The sequence below is a fragment of the Phyllopteryx taeniolatus genome, chromosome 3, assembly GCF_024500385.1.
Source record: "Phyllopteryx taeniolatus isolate TA_2022b chromosome 3, UOR_Ptae_1.2, whole genome shotgun sequence".
NCBI classification, from domain to species: Eukaryota; Metazoa; Chordata; class Actinopteri; order Syngnathiformes; family Syngnathidae; genus Phyllopteryx; species Phyllopteryx taeniolatus.
The window spans coordinates 16,167,156-16,183,913 of NC_084504.1; the positions used below are offsets into that span (position 1 = coordinate 16,167,156).

General features: G+C 39.1%; 2 protein-coding genes across 5 annotated transcripts in view; one reads left to right on the forward strand and one right to left on the reverse strand.

Moving 5' to 3' along the window:
• Window positions 1-7,174, forward strand: part of LOC133474970 (ras GTPase-activating protein 1-like) — a 156,207-nt gene extending 149,033 nt beyond the window's left edge. For all 3 annotated transcript variants that reach the window (XM_061767193.1, XM_061767195.1, XM_061767194.1), the window contains 5 exons: window positions 646-734; window positions 804-881; window positions 3,055-3,189; window positions 3,339-3,418; window positions 5,129-7,174. In XM_061767193.1, coding sequence (XP_061623177.1) covers window positions 646-734; window positions 804-881; window positions 3,055-3,189; window positions 3,339-3,418; window positions 5,129-5,177 — 431 coding nt within the window. In that variant the 3' untranslated portion in view covers window positions 5,178-7,174. The remainder of the gene's footprint in view (window positions 1-645; window positions 735-803; window positions 882-3,054; window positions 3,190-3,338; window positions 3,419-5,128) is intronic.
• Window positions 4,337-13,885, reverse strand: ccnh (cyclin H). 2 transcript variants are annotated; one of them, XM_061767196.1, is made up of 10 exons: window positions 13,751-13,885; window positions 13,366-13,466; window positions 13,138-13,260; window positions 12,277-12,350; window positions 11,499-11,712; window positions 10,727-10,890; window positions 9,869-9,939; window positions 9,680-9,788; window positions 4,532-4,595; window positions 4,337-4,450 (listed from the first exon to the last, which is right to left on the reverse strand). In XM_061767196.1, exons 2-10 carry the CDS (start codon window positions 13,462-13,464, stop codon window positions 4,424-4,426), a joined length of 945 nt encoding a protein of 314 aa, XP_061623180.1. In that variant the 5' UTR covers window positions 13,465-13,466; window positions 13,751-13,885; the 3' UTR covers window positions 4,337-4,423. The 2 variants fall into 2 exon arrangements, with proteins under 2 accessions (XP_061623180.1, XP_061623181.1); XM_061767197.1 differs by lacking the exons at window positions 9,680-9,788; window positions 9,869-9,939.
• Window positions 13,886-16,758: the final 2,873 nt, after the last annotated feature.

Here is a 16,758-nt window from a genome sequence, read left to right on the forward strand (position 1 = left end):
ACACACAAAGTGCCTCTCAATAAGTTAGAATATTGTATAAAATTTCATTTATTTCAGTAGTTAAATTCTACAGTGAAACGTTTATTATATAGATGTATTAAACATATGGGGAAATACTTTCAGGCCAATTCCTATATATTAAAAAAAAATAATAATAATAATAATCATTTCATACTAAGTGTTATAATATCTCGAGATGCTAAATTGGGTTTTTGTAGGGTATAATCACAATTGTAAAAATAAAGTATTTGTGTGTGGTAAATCAGTACAATGCATAAGTTTCACTTAGGGCTGCATCAATCAAATATTTTAGGATCCCATCTACTAATTGAGTAATTGGGGGAAAAAAATGCTTTGTATTATTAAACAACAAAATGTGTATGTGAAGTGCAAGTATTATTATTGTACACTTGGGGTCACCATCCACACATTCTACAGTGTTGTATCTTTAACTGAGCATGTATAGGTTTAAATGACTGGGCCTGGCCTGGTGAATGATGTGGGCGTCAGCGAATTAAATTAGGGCTGGCTGTTAACCAGCTAACCGTTTGCCAGTGTTGGCGTCAGTTGTAGCCATAGCGCACACAACTGTATGTGTGCTGCGTGATTCAAATTTTTTATTTTTATTTTTTGGTCTTCTTGCAGACCCTCCTTCTTCAACAGCTGGCAGGACCCTCACACTGGTGGCAAAGTCTGTTCAGAACCTGGCCAACCTGGTCGAATTCGGTGCTAAGGTATGAGCCGTCTATCTGGAAAGTGACAATCGTTATGTGATAGTCTGACATCATTGTGTCCACACACAGGAGCCTTATATGGAGGGTGTGAACCCTTTCATCAAAAACAATAAGCATAGGATGATCATGTTTCTGGATGAGTTGGGGGTGAGTACCATTTGTGTGGTCAATGTCAAGGCTAGGGTTGCAAAAAGGGGTGGAGTTTCTGGTAATTTTCCATGGGAAGTTAAGCTTGGGGAATTTTGGAAATACAGTGAACACCCATCATTTGCGGGGTATAGCAAACCAGGCAAGCCCAAATATTGAAAATCTGTAAGTCATTGATGTCCCCCACCAAAAAGGTTGAAGAGCCTCAACACACTTTTCCACTTCAACATACAGTGGGCACAGAAAGTATTCAGATCCCCTTAAATTTTTCACTCTTTGTTATATTGCAGCCATTTGCTAAGATCATTTAAGTTTATTTTTTTTCATTTACTTAATTAATTAATGTGCACTGCATATTGACAGGAAAAAAATGGAATTGTTGGAAATTTTTCAGATTTATTAAAAAAGAAAAACTGAACTATCACACAGCCATAAGTATTCAGACCCTTTGCTCAGTATTTAGTAGAAGCACCCTTTTGACCTAATACAGCCATTAGTCTTTTTGGGAATGATGCCCCAAGTTTTTCACACCTGGATTTGGGGATCCTCTGCCATTCCTCCTTGCAGATACTCTCCAGTTCTGTCAGGTTGGATGGTGTACGTTGGTGGACAGCCATTTTCAGGTCTCTCCAGAGATGCTCAATTGGGTTTAAGTCAGGGCTCTGGCTGGGCCATTCAAAAACAGTCGAGTTGTTCTGAAGCCACTCCTTCGTTATTTTAGCTGTGTGCTTAGGGTCATTGTCTTGTTAGAAGGTGAACCTTTGGCCCAGTTTGAGGTCCTGAGGACTCTGGAGAAGGTTTTCGTCCAGGATATCCCTGTACTTGTACCGCATTCATCTTTCCTTTGATTGCATCCTGTCCCTGCAGCTGAAAAACACCCCCATAGCATGATGCAGCCACCACCATGCTTCACTGTTGGGACTGTATTGGACAGGTGATGAGCAGTGCCTAGTTTTCTCCACACATACCACTTAGAATTAAGGCCAAAAAGTTCTATCTTGGTCTCATCAGACCAGAAAATCTTATTTCTCACCATCTTGGAGTCCTTCAGGTGTTTTTTTAGCAAACTCCATCCAGGCTTTCATGCGTTGAGGAGAGGCTTCCGTCGGGCCACCCTGCCATAAAGCCCCGACTGATGGGGCTGCAGTGATGGTTGTCTTTCTCTGAGCTCTTCAGGCAGTTCCTCTGACCTCATGATTCTCATTTGCTCTGACATGCACTGTGAGCTGTAAGGTCTTACATAGACAGGTGTGTGGCTTTCCTAATCAAGTCCAATCAGTATAATCAAACACAGCTGGACTCCAATGAAGGTGCAAAACCATCTCAAGGATGATCAGAAGAAATGGACAGCACCCGAGTTAAATATGAGTGTCACAGCAAAGGGTCTGAATACTTATGGCTGTGTGATATTTGAGTTTTTGTTTTTTAATAAATCTGCAAGGATTTCAACAATTCCGTTTTTTTCTGTCAATATGGGTGTGCTGTGTGTACATTGAGGAAAAAAAATAACTTAAATAATTTTAGCAAATGGCTGCAATATAACAAAGAGTGAAACATTTAAGGGGGTCTGAATACTTTCCGTACCCACTGTAGTTCCTTTGTGAATGCCGAACCGAGAATATGCAGTTGTTAACTGCATTTTGAATTAATACTTTCCATGGGATTTGAGGGTATTTCAATGGTAATATATTATATTCAAGTATAAATATTTTGTTTTGTCATAAGCAGGCATGCTTATTAATTACATCCTTGCCCACAGGCGAGGGCATACAGTTCCTTGCTTCTTCTTTTTGTTTTGTTTTTTAATTTTTTAACTTCACTTGAATGGTGGCATATCTGAAACTCCCTCATAACTAAAATTTTGCCCTGCAACACAAATCAACCAAGCAATGGCTCGTAATATGAAAAGGTTGGGGCACTCGTAAGTCAAGTACCTCTGTATTTGCATGAAATGTGGTTGTTATACTCAGAGTATGCTAAAACATACATTTCCCCAACTATATTTAAATTCACTATTAAACGCCAACCTTAGATTTGGCAAATTCCTGTCCCCCCACCCCTCTGTTTATTCCCATGTAAAGTTTTCAACTTTGAAAATTCCTGGAATTTTGCAAACAAAGCCACACATGATCCATCAGACTCTTTACGAGTTGCATTCTGGCTTTGTTTGCAGAATGTTCGCGAGCTCCCTGAAACCACAGAGCACTTTAGGACGGATCTGTCCCGAGACCTGGCCGCATTGCACGAGCTCTGCGCCGCGCACTCAGATGAGCTTCGGACGCTCAGTAACGAGAGGGGGGCACAGCAGGTGAGATATGAAATTAAGCCGTGTATGCTATATGTCACTGGCATAGGTGAACAAAGATACGTTATTTGTGGTAAATAATACTTTTTATCATTTCCTACAGTAGTTGGGAATTAGTGGAGGTCTCATTTTTCTCTATTTCCTGTGTATAGCATGTGTTAAAAAAGCTGCTGGCCATCACAGAGCTCCTCCAGCAGAAGCAGGCTCAGTATGCCATGTCCAACAGCAACAGGTAGTACCGCATCGCCCCCGAACACCACCCACATCCTTCTTCACTCCCATCTCCCTCCCCCACGACAAGTCTCCTCCACTGGGGGTGCTGCACTGGGGAGACCTCGCATGTTCTACCCTCATCTCCATGGCAACCCTATCCACCACCACGCCTCATCATGTTGTCGTGCAGTAGTCCTGCCATACCCATCCATGTTGTCCCGTTCATCACGAGAGCTATGCAACAACAGCTGAGTACAGCCAATGCAGCAGTAAACTGGCACCAGTGACTGACAGCTGCCTGCACAGGAATTTGTTTTTGCCCCCCCCCCACTCTGTGAATTATTCCAACTTTGGGTACATTCGTTTCCCTCGCTCATAAGGGACAATGTTTGGATTTTGAAAGATTTCTCAGTACCCGCCATGCTTTTCGAGCACAAATTGCCAAAGTGTACCCCTTCCCGCTTCATATGAGGAAACTGACATGAAGAAGCTAGTTGTCTCTTTTGTTGAAACTGGATTGCGAGCGAGGATGCTTTTATACTGTAAGTAATGACTGACTTTAAGTTTGTGACAATACCCGCAAAGTGCTGAAACTTAGCATGGTTCTTGTTTTGTTAAATTTTCTAGATTGAAAAAGTCTGGTTATTTTATATAAGAATAAATTCTCTTGCTGGAATCATGAGTATATAAGTCAGATAAGCTGAATTCTTCTCCCTCAGATTGTATCAGCTGTTTTGATTGTTTGGTCAAGTTCTTCCCCCCCCCCCCCAAATTTTGCAATCCTGGCAAGATGCATAATCCGAGAATCCAAGTATAATAAAAAGTGTTTACAAAAGATTTCTTTGGAAATAGTACAGACTGTATCAGACATGCATGCACTTATTAAACAATTTTTGTAAAGTAGTTGGACTTTTTCATTCTCATCTTGAAGACACAATTTGTAGAAAAATACATTTTATTTTTAACACACAATGAAAGCAAACCAGTGATAGTGAATGCATTTTGTCACTATAAGAAATAATGGTTACATGAGGTCTTCGTCACTCCACTCCTGTAATTAAAACCAAACATATTTCAAGAAAAATAGATGCTTTGGAACCAGGTGAATCTCAAGTGTAGAAAATTGTCTCACCTCTTCTTTTATTCGCGGCTCTTTTGCCACGTGGCCTTCCTCTTCATACCCCCGCTTGCGTTTGCTGTCACAAAAAAAGTTGAATAGTGACTTTGTTTTGAACTCAAATTAGAACTATGATGAGTATGCTGGACTTGTTGAGCTCTGATTAATTTTTATGACCAAAGTCCTTCCATTTTCATCAATTCAACTTTAGATGTGTAGTATTCATTAGAAGTAGTTGTTCCTTCTACCCCATACCACTCCATCTCAAGTAAGTACATTTACTAGAGCAGTGTTTCCCAACCTTTATTGAGCCATGTTTTACAGTAGGAAAAAAAAAAAAAGTCTAGCAAAAAGTGAATACACAGGTTAATTGTGTTACCTTCTGCACTTTAGGGAGAGTATTTAATAGTTCTGCCTGTCACGATATGTTGCTGGCATAGATTGTTGAACAAATATACATTATTTGAAGTTAACTAAAACTTTTTACACCAATTAAGTGAAATTGGATAATTTCCCGCAGTACACTGGTTGGGAATCACTGCACTGGAGTAGTAAATCCACCCACATACTGACAGCGTGTCCCTTTCCCAACGTGTCCACTTTATCTTCCAGGACCGAGTGTACCATCATGTCACTGGCAGCTGCCATCCAGGTCATGTGAATTCCATGGAATTACACCTCAGAGTCAAAGTGCCAGCCAGAAAGCGAGGCCTGAAGTCTGCTTGCATTTCTCAGAATATGGCCTACTATTTCCATAGTTCAAATGCAATATGGCTGCTCTCCATTGAGAGTAGGGGGCAGGGGGTGGAAACATATTTGCTGCATATGTGAACATTGTCCTTCTAAAGCCTTTCCCAAATATGCTTTACATGCAGTGTTGGAACGATTTATACTGGACCTGAGCTACAGTCAAAACTGTATGAACTCCCTTATATGTATATGGACAAAGGGGGAGGAGGCAACCAAAGCACTGAAGTAGCAGCTGCACTCATCAGGGAATTTGAACACGAGACTACACAAGCCGCCTTAAGTCCCCTTTTGACGCACTGTCCACCCCACAACACTTGTTAGATTTTTTTATACGCTGCTTTGTCAATTGAGAATCAAAATGTGTTTTTATGGCGTAGCTAAATGGCAGAAAGGTAGTTTTGTTTAGGAGGTGTGTGTGTGTAACCTGTCTTGTACATGTTAATCCTGCCTCCATAAACTCTGCTCTTATCACCTAAAGGCCGGCGGTTTGATCGGATGCTTTTACTTAAGCGGGGTACACGTGTACTGATTTTTAACATCTTAAATGAGACCCCGCAAATGAGGGTGAGTTAAAATTGCTGCCATGATGCCATAGTACCCTGATTGACCTGTGGGTATCCAGACTGCCAGAAAATACAAAGACAAGGAGCTACGCTAACTGTTATCTTGTATGGTAACAAAATTGCAGTTGCAAACTATTCTCTGGTGTTTCGAATCATTCCCTCCTCTCTAGTGGTTCTCAAAACATTTTATCCCAAGTACTACATAAAAAAAATACTCAGCTCTCTTAAGTACTACCACCATGACCAACACTAAAATACAGTAGCTTAACCAGCCCAAGTTTTCTTCCATCAAAACCGAGGCAGCGGTTTAATTCAATATTATTGTAAGCCGTTGTAACTTCATGCACAGTTTCAACATTATCACTGTGCATAAATGATTCAATTAAGTATTGCACATAAAATAAATAATGTATTATACTAAAAAGTTAAACAGCTAAACTGATGAACAAATTTACTGTACTGGATTAAAAAAAAAAATGTAAGTCACTAACTTTATGCAGTTTGAACATTGGATATACTTTTGACTATCACTAGAGGGAGCCTGCGTGCCACACTTCAGAATCACTGCCCTAATCACAAGTATATAGGGATTGTCTTTGTTTATACTGGACTAAATAATAGTTCCCTCATCAGTCTCACAAAAATGAGTTTTAGAACAGTATTTGTGCTCGCTCTTAATTACATCATGACAATTATCAGTATGCGTGTACCCCGCTTCCTCTCTTTTGGAGCACACCACCGCAATCTCTTGACTGTTTTCTTCCACACAAGTACTGTAATCACACCACGCTACAGTTGCAAAGGAATGGAGAAATTCCATGGGAAATTTGGAAATACTATATTCAAATTGGAAACTTTACATGCAAATTGTAAATCAAGGTACCACTGCACTTGCATGAAATCTGGTTGTTTTAGTTAGGATTATGCTCAAATATGTTTTCTCCAACTATATCCAAGTTCCTTATCAATTTTGTAAAATTCCCTTTTATCAATTCCCATGGAAAATTTAAAATGTTGAAAATTCCCCAAATTTAGCCCACCTCGACTGGTCTTAAGTCTGCCTTGGCCGACTCGTCTGAATTCGTGCCCGTCCTGTAGCTCAAACTATTTACCTTGGATGCATGTAATGATACTACAGACCTCACCGAGCGTCAATGGGTGAGATAAGAGTTCTGCTGTCGGCTGCGCCACCAGGTACGGAAGACCCGACGGCAACGTGGTGTGTTCGCACTGTACTTTCTTTCATACGCTCGACGATGTGTTCCTTTTTATTTTTCTACCTGATACTGAACCTTTTTGCATCTTAGCTAGAGCAACCTTGCAAAAATAAAATCTACTGTTGTGACATGACGTAAACAGTGAGTGGTTCACTTGGCCGCATGGGGTGGAAACTGCTACAATTATAAATAAAGGAAATATACACAACAGCTAATGTGGTCCAAAACATGGGAAGTTTTGAGTGACACTGTCATAGTGGAATTCATTTTACAATGTTTGTTATTCTGGTTTGTAATGATGTACAACTGTAGGTAGTCTATCATACTGAGGGGTGTTAACCAATATACAGTCACCTCCAAAAGTATTGGAACGGCAAGGTCAATTCCTTTTGTTTTTGTGGTATACTGAAGACATTTGGGTTTCAGATCAAAAGATGAATATGAGACAAAGGTTCAGAATTCCAGCTTTTCTTTCATGGTATTTACAATTAGATGTGTTAAAGAACTCGGGACACAACATCTTTTGTTTAAAGCCGCCCACTTTCAAATGAGCAAAAGTATTGGAACAGAAATTATTAACTTAAAGTGAATAACATTTAATATGTGGTGGCATAACCCTTACTTGCAATAACTGCATCAAGCCTGCGACCCATTGACTCCACCAGACTGCTGCATTCTTCATTTGAAATGCTTTTCCAGGCCTTTACTGCAGCCTTTCAGTTCTTGTTTGTTTCTCCCTTCAGTCTCCTCTTCAGGAGGTAAAATGCATGCCCTGTTGGGTTAAGATCCGGTGATTGACTTGGCCAGTCTAAGACCTTCCACTTTTTACCCCTGATGAAGTCCTTTGTTGTGTTGACAGTGTGTTTTGGGTCAGTTCCTTGCTGTATGATGAAGCTTCTCCTGATTAGTTTGGATGCATTTCAATTGCCAGACAAAACTTTTTTTTTTTTTTGTCTCATCAGTCCATAAAACTGTGTTCCAAAACTTTTTTGGCTCATCTCTGTACTTTGCTAAATCCAATCTTTCCTTCAGATTAATTTTGCTGTTGAGTGGTTTGCATTTTGTGGTATGGCCTGTATATTTCTTCTCAAAGTCTTGAACAGTGGATTGTGATTCCTGCCTGTGGAGGTTAGCAGTGATGTCACTGATTGTTGCCTTTGGGTGTTTCTTCACAGCGCTCACAATGTTTCTGTCATCAACTACTGTTGATACCCTTTGGCCGACCTCTTCGATGTTTGTTGCTCATTACACCAGTAGTTCTTTTTCCCAGGACATTCCAAATTGCTGTATTGGGCTATGTCCAATGTGTGTGCAATAGCTCTGATCGATTTTCCCTCTTCTCTCGGCTTCAAATTGGTTTGCTTTTCTCCCATAGACAGCTCTATGGTCTTTGTTTGCTTAACAGCAAATTGAGATTTAAATGGAGGTGAAACCCAAAGCCAAAAAGTACTATCTAATGTTTAAGCAATCAATCTAAAAGGCAACACCTGAGCAACTGGAAACACCCATCAGTCACATGTTCCAATACTTTTGCTCACTTGAAAAGTGGGTGTCTTCAAACTATAAAGGTGCTCTGTCCTGAGTTGTTTAAACATCTAGATGTAAATACCATAAAACAAAAGCTGGAATTCTGAACTTTTGTCTCATTCATCTTTGCTCTGAAACCCAAATGTCTTCAGTATACAACAAAAACAAACGAATTGACCTTGGCATTCAAATACTTGAGGGTACTCTGTGTGTGTGTAAGTGTGTATAAACCATTTGTCAGTATGATGCGTCACAGTACACAAACCACAATAAACATTTTTTAACTGATACCGATTGATTTAAAAAAAATAAAAATAAAAATAAAAAACGATACAATGAAAATGTATTGTACATGGTTTTTTTTATTCTTTTGCGTACCACCAGGGGGATCCCGTGCACCACGAGTGGTACTAGGACCACACTTACCACTTGTTATGCAGGTATTACCGTATTTTTCGGACTATAAGTCGCAGTTTTTTTTCATAGTTTGGCTATGAGACTTTGGTGAGACTTATTTGAAATTATTAACACATTATTATATAATTTCACGTTATTTTCAAACTGACAACCGCAAGAGGGCGCTCTAGGCCTGTGTATCTGTACCTGCAACTGACAATACATACATTACATTTGTTTTAAATTCACTGAGGAATTGATTTTAAAAATGTTTAAAAATATTCCAAATATTTAAGGTGATTTCATCATTTGTCTGCATTATAAGCATTCTAATTTATATTCTAATTTAATTCATTATATAAATATATATTTGTTTTAATTGATACATTTATGATATTTGTTTTGGAAAAAACATTTTAAATTTTTTTTTTTGAATGAATTTTTAAAAAAATGAAAAATATTTTCTCTATGCATTTAAAATGTATTCATCTGTTTTCTCTATTATAAAGAAACAAAATTGTTTTTACATATTTCAATTGTATTATTTAATTGTATTGATTTCTAATAATTTAATTCATTTTGACAGTGTCATTTAAAACTAACCAATGAGATCTTGGTAAAGGTATAGTAATGGTTAATAGTTTCTGAATGTCGTTAAATGTAGGTGCCTCTAATGTTCCACATTTCTTGGCAATAGCAATGATCCTTACTTGTTTGAACTAGAACCAAAATCGACGTGGATCCTCGCTAGCTTCTGCTTGAAGGCATTCACCTCCTCAGGTTTTGGGAGTTCGTATCTCTTCAGAAGACTTTTAATCCCTACAGCGGGCAGAGGAAGCGGGCAGGTTAACAGCCTTGGCGACGAACCCAACATCACCATCTTGTGGCTGGTTACGCACGTCTCATGGAGTCGAACATCTTGGACAGGGTTTCTTGGTCCCTCTTCAGTCCCAAGCATTCAGTCAGGTAGCTATGGACCAACAATATTATTGTTGATAGACTTTTTCATGTTTGTACACAGTAGTTTTCCAGGCTACTTCCAGGTGGCAGAAAGGTGACAGACTACCGCTGACTTGAACTGAAACAATGACAAAAACTTGTCCTGTCACATTTGCTTCTTGTTGCGTCCTTTCCCCACAGGGTGCAGCACTACATTCCTCGTCTAAATATAGACTGAGCCTGACTCCTATGTGGTGTTATTGTAGTCATATGTTTTATACTGCTAATGCTAAGATGGCAAACCGCCTTGAAACAAAACAGCCACTTATAACGAGACAGAATGAGAACCAAACCTCCATCATCGGGTTTCTGGAAGGCATTTCCTCACAGGTATGTCCTGTTTAAAATGTTTGGTTGGGTTATCTTTGAGTAATTTAACCTGCTAGCTAACATCAGCTCAAGAACATGCTATCAATTTCAGCGTCAAAAGAGCACATCTCTGTCATTAATCAGTTCAACAGAAAAGTAAATTAGACAGTCCTGTCCATGTTAACTGTCAGAATTTCCACCTCATCTATTTTAGAACCTAATTACCTGTTAAATTGTAAATTACGGCTGCCATACCGCCTCGATTCGAACCAATTAAATCACGTAACATCTTTTTGACGAAAATCATCATTCAAGGTATTTTTGCCTCAATTAATTACCGTGCCTTGATGAAATTACGGGTTTGTTTTTTGTGTGGTGCCGCCCGGAAGTACGTATGATGTCATGGTGTAAAGTACCAAAGGCCACTCCCATGTCTCAAAATGACCTACCTCTCTACGTTGAGGCCAGCTCTTGAGGTGCTGCTCAGAATAGCACTTAGCGCGATCTGTGAAGGGGAAAAGAGCAGCCCCGCATCTGTCATGGCCGCATATGCCAGAAAGTCATCGGCATTCTTCCTCAATGACTCTGGGTTCTCCAGTGTTGGATATCGGGTCTGAAGAGTGACAGTTGACAAGAGTTGTGATAATGTTAATAATTCGCAACACCAGTGATTCCCAACCAATGTGCCCTGAGAGCTCATCAGGCAGGTACTTATCCAATTATACCCAATTGGTCTAAAAAGTATCATTTACTGGCTACAAATGTAGCTTTTTTAATCTATGTTTTTTTTTTGTGTTGAGAAGCAGCAGCGCATGATATCCATTGAATTAAAGCTTGAAATCACAAGAAAACATGAGGGAGGTATGCATGTAGCCCACTTGGCAAAGCAGTACGAGTGTAGCACTTTTACAATACTTACTAAACTGAAGCAGGAGGAGTCGATAACGGCTAAGGGCGGTAAAATAATTTCTAAGCTGTGGACGTCTGTCCATGAAAAGATGGAGAAGTTGCTGAAAGTGAGGAAAGCGTAGCAAAAAATCCAAATATGAAGAGTAAGTTCAGTGAAAGTAAAGTGAAAAACTTTTTGTTCTTTACATCCTGTTAAATTGCTATTGCCGTATTAAGCCGATTTTCTTGTTAAAAAATTAAAACATGTGCCTTGGCTCAATAAAGATTGGGAAACTACAATGGCGGCAGTTCCGTATGTGGGAGTGGGCCCACCTTGAGGTCAATAAGCAGCCCCTCCAGTGGTCTGTAGGGGTTGTGTACCACCAAGTGGAAGTTGAGTTGCTGAACAAGCAGCAGCTCGTACTCCAGGATCTGCTCTGCATCCTGTTCCTGTTCCGCCGGACTCTGCTGCACAAGGTTGCCCACAAACTGCCCGCTGGAGACGTTAAACTCGTCCACCTTGCAGGCCAGGTATGCACATGTCAGCCTGAAACAGGGAAGAAAGGAAAATGAGGCATAAATAATAATGAAGAGTGAGTCATGAAAATGGTTAAGAAAACATGGGGAAGAGCAACCATTAAAAGAACAACAGTGGCTATTGGTACATTATTAGATATTTAACAATAAAGGGGACCCTTGGTTTACTACGGAGTTCTGTTCCCTATGGTGGTGACGTAACCCAAATTTGTTTGGAAATTGATTAGAGTAAATACTTGTTAAAAAATAAACCAAAATAACCAACAATTTTAGACCATAAATATAAAACAATAATTACGGCAGTAATTGAGAATGACTTCTTGTGCCGCGTGACTTCATATTCTTACGCCGCTACACAAACTAGTTCTCTGCATGCCATTTGTGACCTTCAAAAACCCTGTGGACTATATATATACTATTTTAATTAAATATTTGTGGAAAATTACAAATAAAGGGCTCCCACCTTACTCCAAATAGACACGTGATACTCTCTGCAGTGGAGTAGTATGTAAGCACCCCATGCACAATACAAGGACATATGGTATTCCCAATGTCAGCAGCCACTTGTACTCACATGATAATCCTTGGGTGGTACTCCATAAGAGAGTTGTTCATGTAGAATCTTCTGAAGTACATGATGGCTGTACCCTGCATACAAAAAACACTCTCTCATTTCTGGAGGAAATGCATCATAGTGACCCCCCCGAATGTCTATATATATCGCAGATTTGAATGAGATTTAGAAAAACATAGCGCATTGCTGCCATCTTGGTGTCAAGGAACTATGTTGAAATGAGTTGAGGAGTTTCCTTTAGACAAAAAAAGTGCTTTATTGCAATCTTGTGGAATCTTGTAGACAAGGAACTATGTTAAAGTGAGTTAAGAGCTTCATTTACACAAAAACAGTGCTTTGTCGACATCTAGGTGTCAATTAACTATGTTCAAGTGAGTTGAGTTTCATTTGGACAAAAATAGTGCTTTGCCACCATCTTGCAGCATCTTGGTGGCAGGGAACTATTATAGTTAGCTGAGAAGCAATAGACAAAAACAATGTTTGTGTATCAGTTTTACGGTAAACTTCAACTGGAAGTGACAAAAGGCTTGAAGCAAGCACGCTTTAACTCTCATTTGGAGAACTACGCGAGCGTCTTATTTTCATTTGCTCAAAGGGATGTTATACGACAGTCTCTCATTTCTTGAAACCGAGAGAGTAAAACCGGTACTAAGGATGACTTAAAAGTGTGTTTTAATAAATTGAAATGTGTTCCAATAGATTTACACACGTTTAAAGCATTTGGGAGGGGCAAAACTTTTGTAATTATATGGTTTATAGTGCGGATTTTCACCTATTGCAGGGGGTGTGTGGAACACATCCCATGCGATAAACAGGGGTTCACTGTACATTGTTTTGATATCTAAACATGCAAATACATACAATAACAGATTTGGGCATTGCGGGTTTGAACACACTGCAAAAGTCCAGCAGCCTCCTCTCATAGTGTCTGAAGAGAACATCTTCTTCATGACGGTCCAGTAACATAGACTCACTTTTCATGTGCTGTGGAGTCACACAAGAATTGGCTGGGTCAAAATAAGGTGCCCAGGTTGAAGTTGAGGAAAGATTTTTGGTTTTATTATTATTGACCTTCCCACTTTCTCTTACCTTCTTCCTGTACTTCTGGTTGGCTTCACATCTCAGCTGTTCCACCTCGTCTTCGCTGTTAAACGTCCAATATTTTTTTTGTGAGCTGTCATGGAACATGTCTGCAAAAGCAGGGCATCACAGAAAGTAAGTTAGATTTTGTTGGTTATTAACAATGACACGTTTCTTTAAATATAGCATCTATAAACCCACATTCTTTATAACTGACAACTAGCGATTAAAAACAGTAAAACCAATTGCGATCTTGGCTTTACAGTTTGTTTACGTTCTTGTGCAATGGTTTCAAATCTACAATGAACGACGGTTGCCGCGCATGTTAAGTTACGAAGTCCCCCAGAATGTCTACCTAATATTGATTATTTCGGGGGGTAAAAAAAATAGTTACCGTTAATTCACCCGATAGTAGCTTGTTTGCGTCCGTGAATCTCATATGAATCGGCTGGCATTAAATACTGGTCGCATGTTTGACGTCACGTCCCACGCGCTCGTCGCTTGATGATGATGGTGCCGTAATCTTTGCCGCACTGCGCGTTAACATTTTTCTTTCTGGTAGATTTTGCTGTCTGTAACAAATCAGTGTTTTATTTTTTGTTCGTTATTAATATTGACACACTAAAATATTTAAATATTCAATACACGTCATAGATTATCACTGTAATTATAGCCCCCCCCCCTTTTTTTTAATTTTTTTTTAGGAAATACAGACCATCTAGGAGGGTGATTTAGGAACATTTACATTTTGTAACATAACAGTATTTCCACTTCTCTGTTGTTAATGGGTTTTTTAGTTATTTTGGACAAAACGTGCATATATTTAAGATCCCAGAGCATGGTAGCTGTTGATCAGTCGCCACTCAACACCCCACCCGTGTTTCCGTACACCGCAATTTGCATAAACCGGAGTAATTTATAAATAATGAATACACGTGCGTTCAGCGGGAGACGCTCATTTGCATATCAGCACAGCCGTGGTTTGATTTCCTAGCTCGGTGTTGTTGTCCTTAACAGCCCTGCGAGCCTCTATAAGCTACAAGTAAGGAATTAGAACTTGAACAGGTACGTGCTTATAATAATAATTAATTTAATAAATAAAAATAAAAAACTCCACTATCGTGCATGTATTCTGCCGTTGCAAGTAACGTCTGTCTGTCTAGTTGGCTTGTTTGTGCGAGCACTGTGCGCCTTTACCTCAACTCAGCCCTAACATGCAAAATTGATGAGACCATTGCAGCGCGGAGGTGTGTGTGTGTGTGTGTGTGTGCGCGCGCGCGCGCGTGTGTGTGTGTGTGTGTGTGTGTGTGTGTGTGTGGGCGCGCGCGTGTGTGAGAGAGAGAGAAAGAGAAATCATCGTTCCCCATTGATATGGATGGGAATTCCATTAACCTGCTCAAGACTCCCCCCAAAAACTACAACAAAATTGTGAAATGTGTTTTTAATTATGGAAAATACCACTCTATGATATTGTACTTTAAAAAAAATATATAGTGATAACATAATATAAATAGAATGTGAATGCTGAAAAGTGTCACTGGAGTTACTTTCAACTTCATCTCAACAACATCCTCCTCGGCTGACACTGACAGCAGTGCTACTGCAACCGGCAAGTGCGTCTGGCTCTGGCTCTTGCAGCTGTCGTTTACGCACATTGGCTGTCAACGTGAAAAAGGTTGAAACCTTTGGTAGTTGCGATAAAAGATGTTTATATTGCTCTCACCTTCTCCTCTCCTCTGCTCCACTGGGAGCTACATATAACTCTGCTTAATTTTCCTCACAACGTGCCAACACGTTTGTAACTTTGTTTTGCTCCCCTCTTCCTGAATCAAGTCTGCACATGCGCAGCAAGAAGATGGAAGAGTCCATTGCATGAGAAGAGAGGGGAGCACTCAAAACGATGATTAATCAAGCATTTTTTTTTTAGCATGTAAATTGAGACTGAAACAATAATCACTGCTTTAAATCAAAGAAAACTTTTTATTAATCAGGTGGCCCCTGGAAATCTTGGGGACCCAGGCAACTGCCTGTTTTTGCATAATTTTAAGCCCGGCCTGTGTGTATGAGTGCGTGTCTGATTGCCTGTGCGTATATATGTGTGCGTGTGGGTGTCTGTGTGTGAGTGTGTGCGTTTTATACTCTTACATATCTTTTATGGGAAACAGTGTGATTGTAGGTCATCACTCTGTAAGACTCAGGCATACTTAAACCCTATCTCAGCACTCCTAAAATACCACAGGTGATAAATGTAGTTATAATGTACTGTATTTTATTATTATCATTATATAATATTGTCTTCAAACCCTGGCTTAGAACCTATTAGGGGCCATTTCCGTTTTTATAAAGTCCTCTGAGGGCAATGCTAAATGGAGGGGAAAAAAAGATTGTTTATTGTTATTATGCAATATTTTATGAGCATTTGTGGGTTAAATGTTTTGGGGCTTTTTTATTTATTTATTTATTTATTTATTTATTTTTTAAACAATAATTCCTCTTTGGTTTTATTTGGTTTTAGGAATTGAAGGGTCCTGCACTGCCTTAGAATCAAATAAAATGTGTTGCCCATGTTAGTCGTTTAAATCCTTTGTAAGTGGTCATTTTATGACACATAATTAGTGGTGCAGAATTTAAACTTCAAACACACATTATACTGTATATACAGTAACTATATTTGTCTACATTGTGTATAAAAAAAATAAAAAAAAGTTAACTTGCTAGAGGGGATTAGCTTAGATCAGTTTTTCCCAACCTTTATTTAGGCAAGGCAAATATTTTAGACAGTATTAGAACACCACCCAACGAAAATGTCACAAAAAGACAATATACATAAATAAAACGATATACAAAAATAATGATGATGTCTTAGATTAACTTCCTTTCAAATATACTTACTCAGTGTTGAACTATTATCCTGTTGAATAAATGGCAACAGGTGGATACACAGGTTAATTATACGTTTTGCCATCTAGTTCAAGACCATTTGCTCTTTCTGCCTGTCACTATATGTCACTGACATACTGTCGATGAAGAAAAAGATTAATTGCTATATTGCAGTTCACCTATTGCGGAATCAGTGCATTGCAGCTTTCTCTTCATATTAATATCATGCGATTTTGAGTGTAGGCAATAATTTTTGGGTGGTAAAATAAATACGTCCTAGCCTAAAACATTAAAACTGCAAAAAAAAAAAAAGAACAATTAATTGAAACTTATTACAATGAATAAAATGTACATTGTGTACTGTATTACTATGCATGACTGAATGTTTGAGATTTTAAAAGGCGTTTCAGAGTATACGTACAAAGTGTTTACAAGAGTATGGTAGAGGTTAGTAGGAGTGTAGTGAAGATTAATAAGAGTCTGGGGAGCTTCATACAGCTTTTAAGTATAAATCAAAGAAAT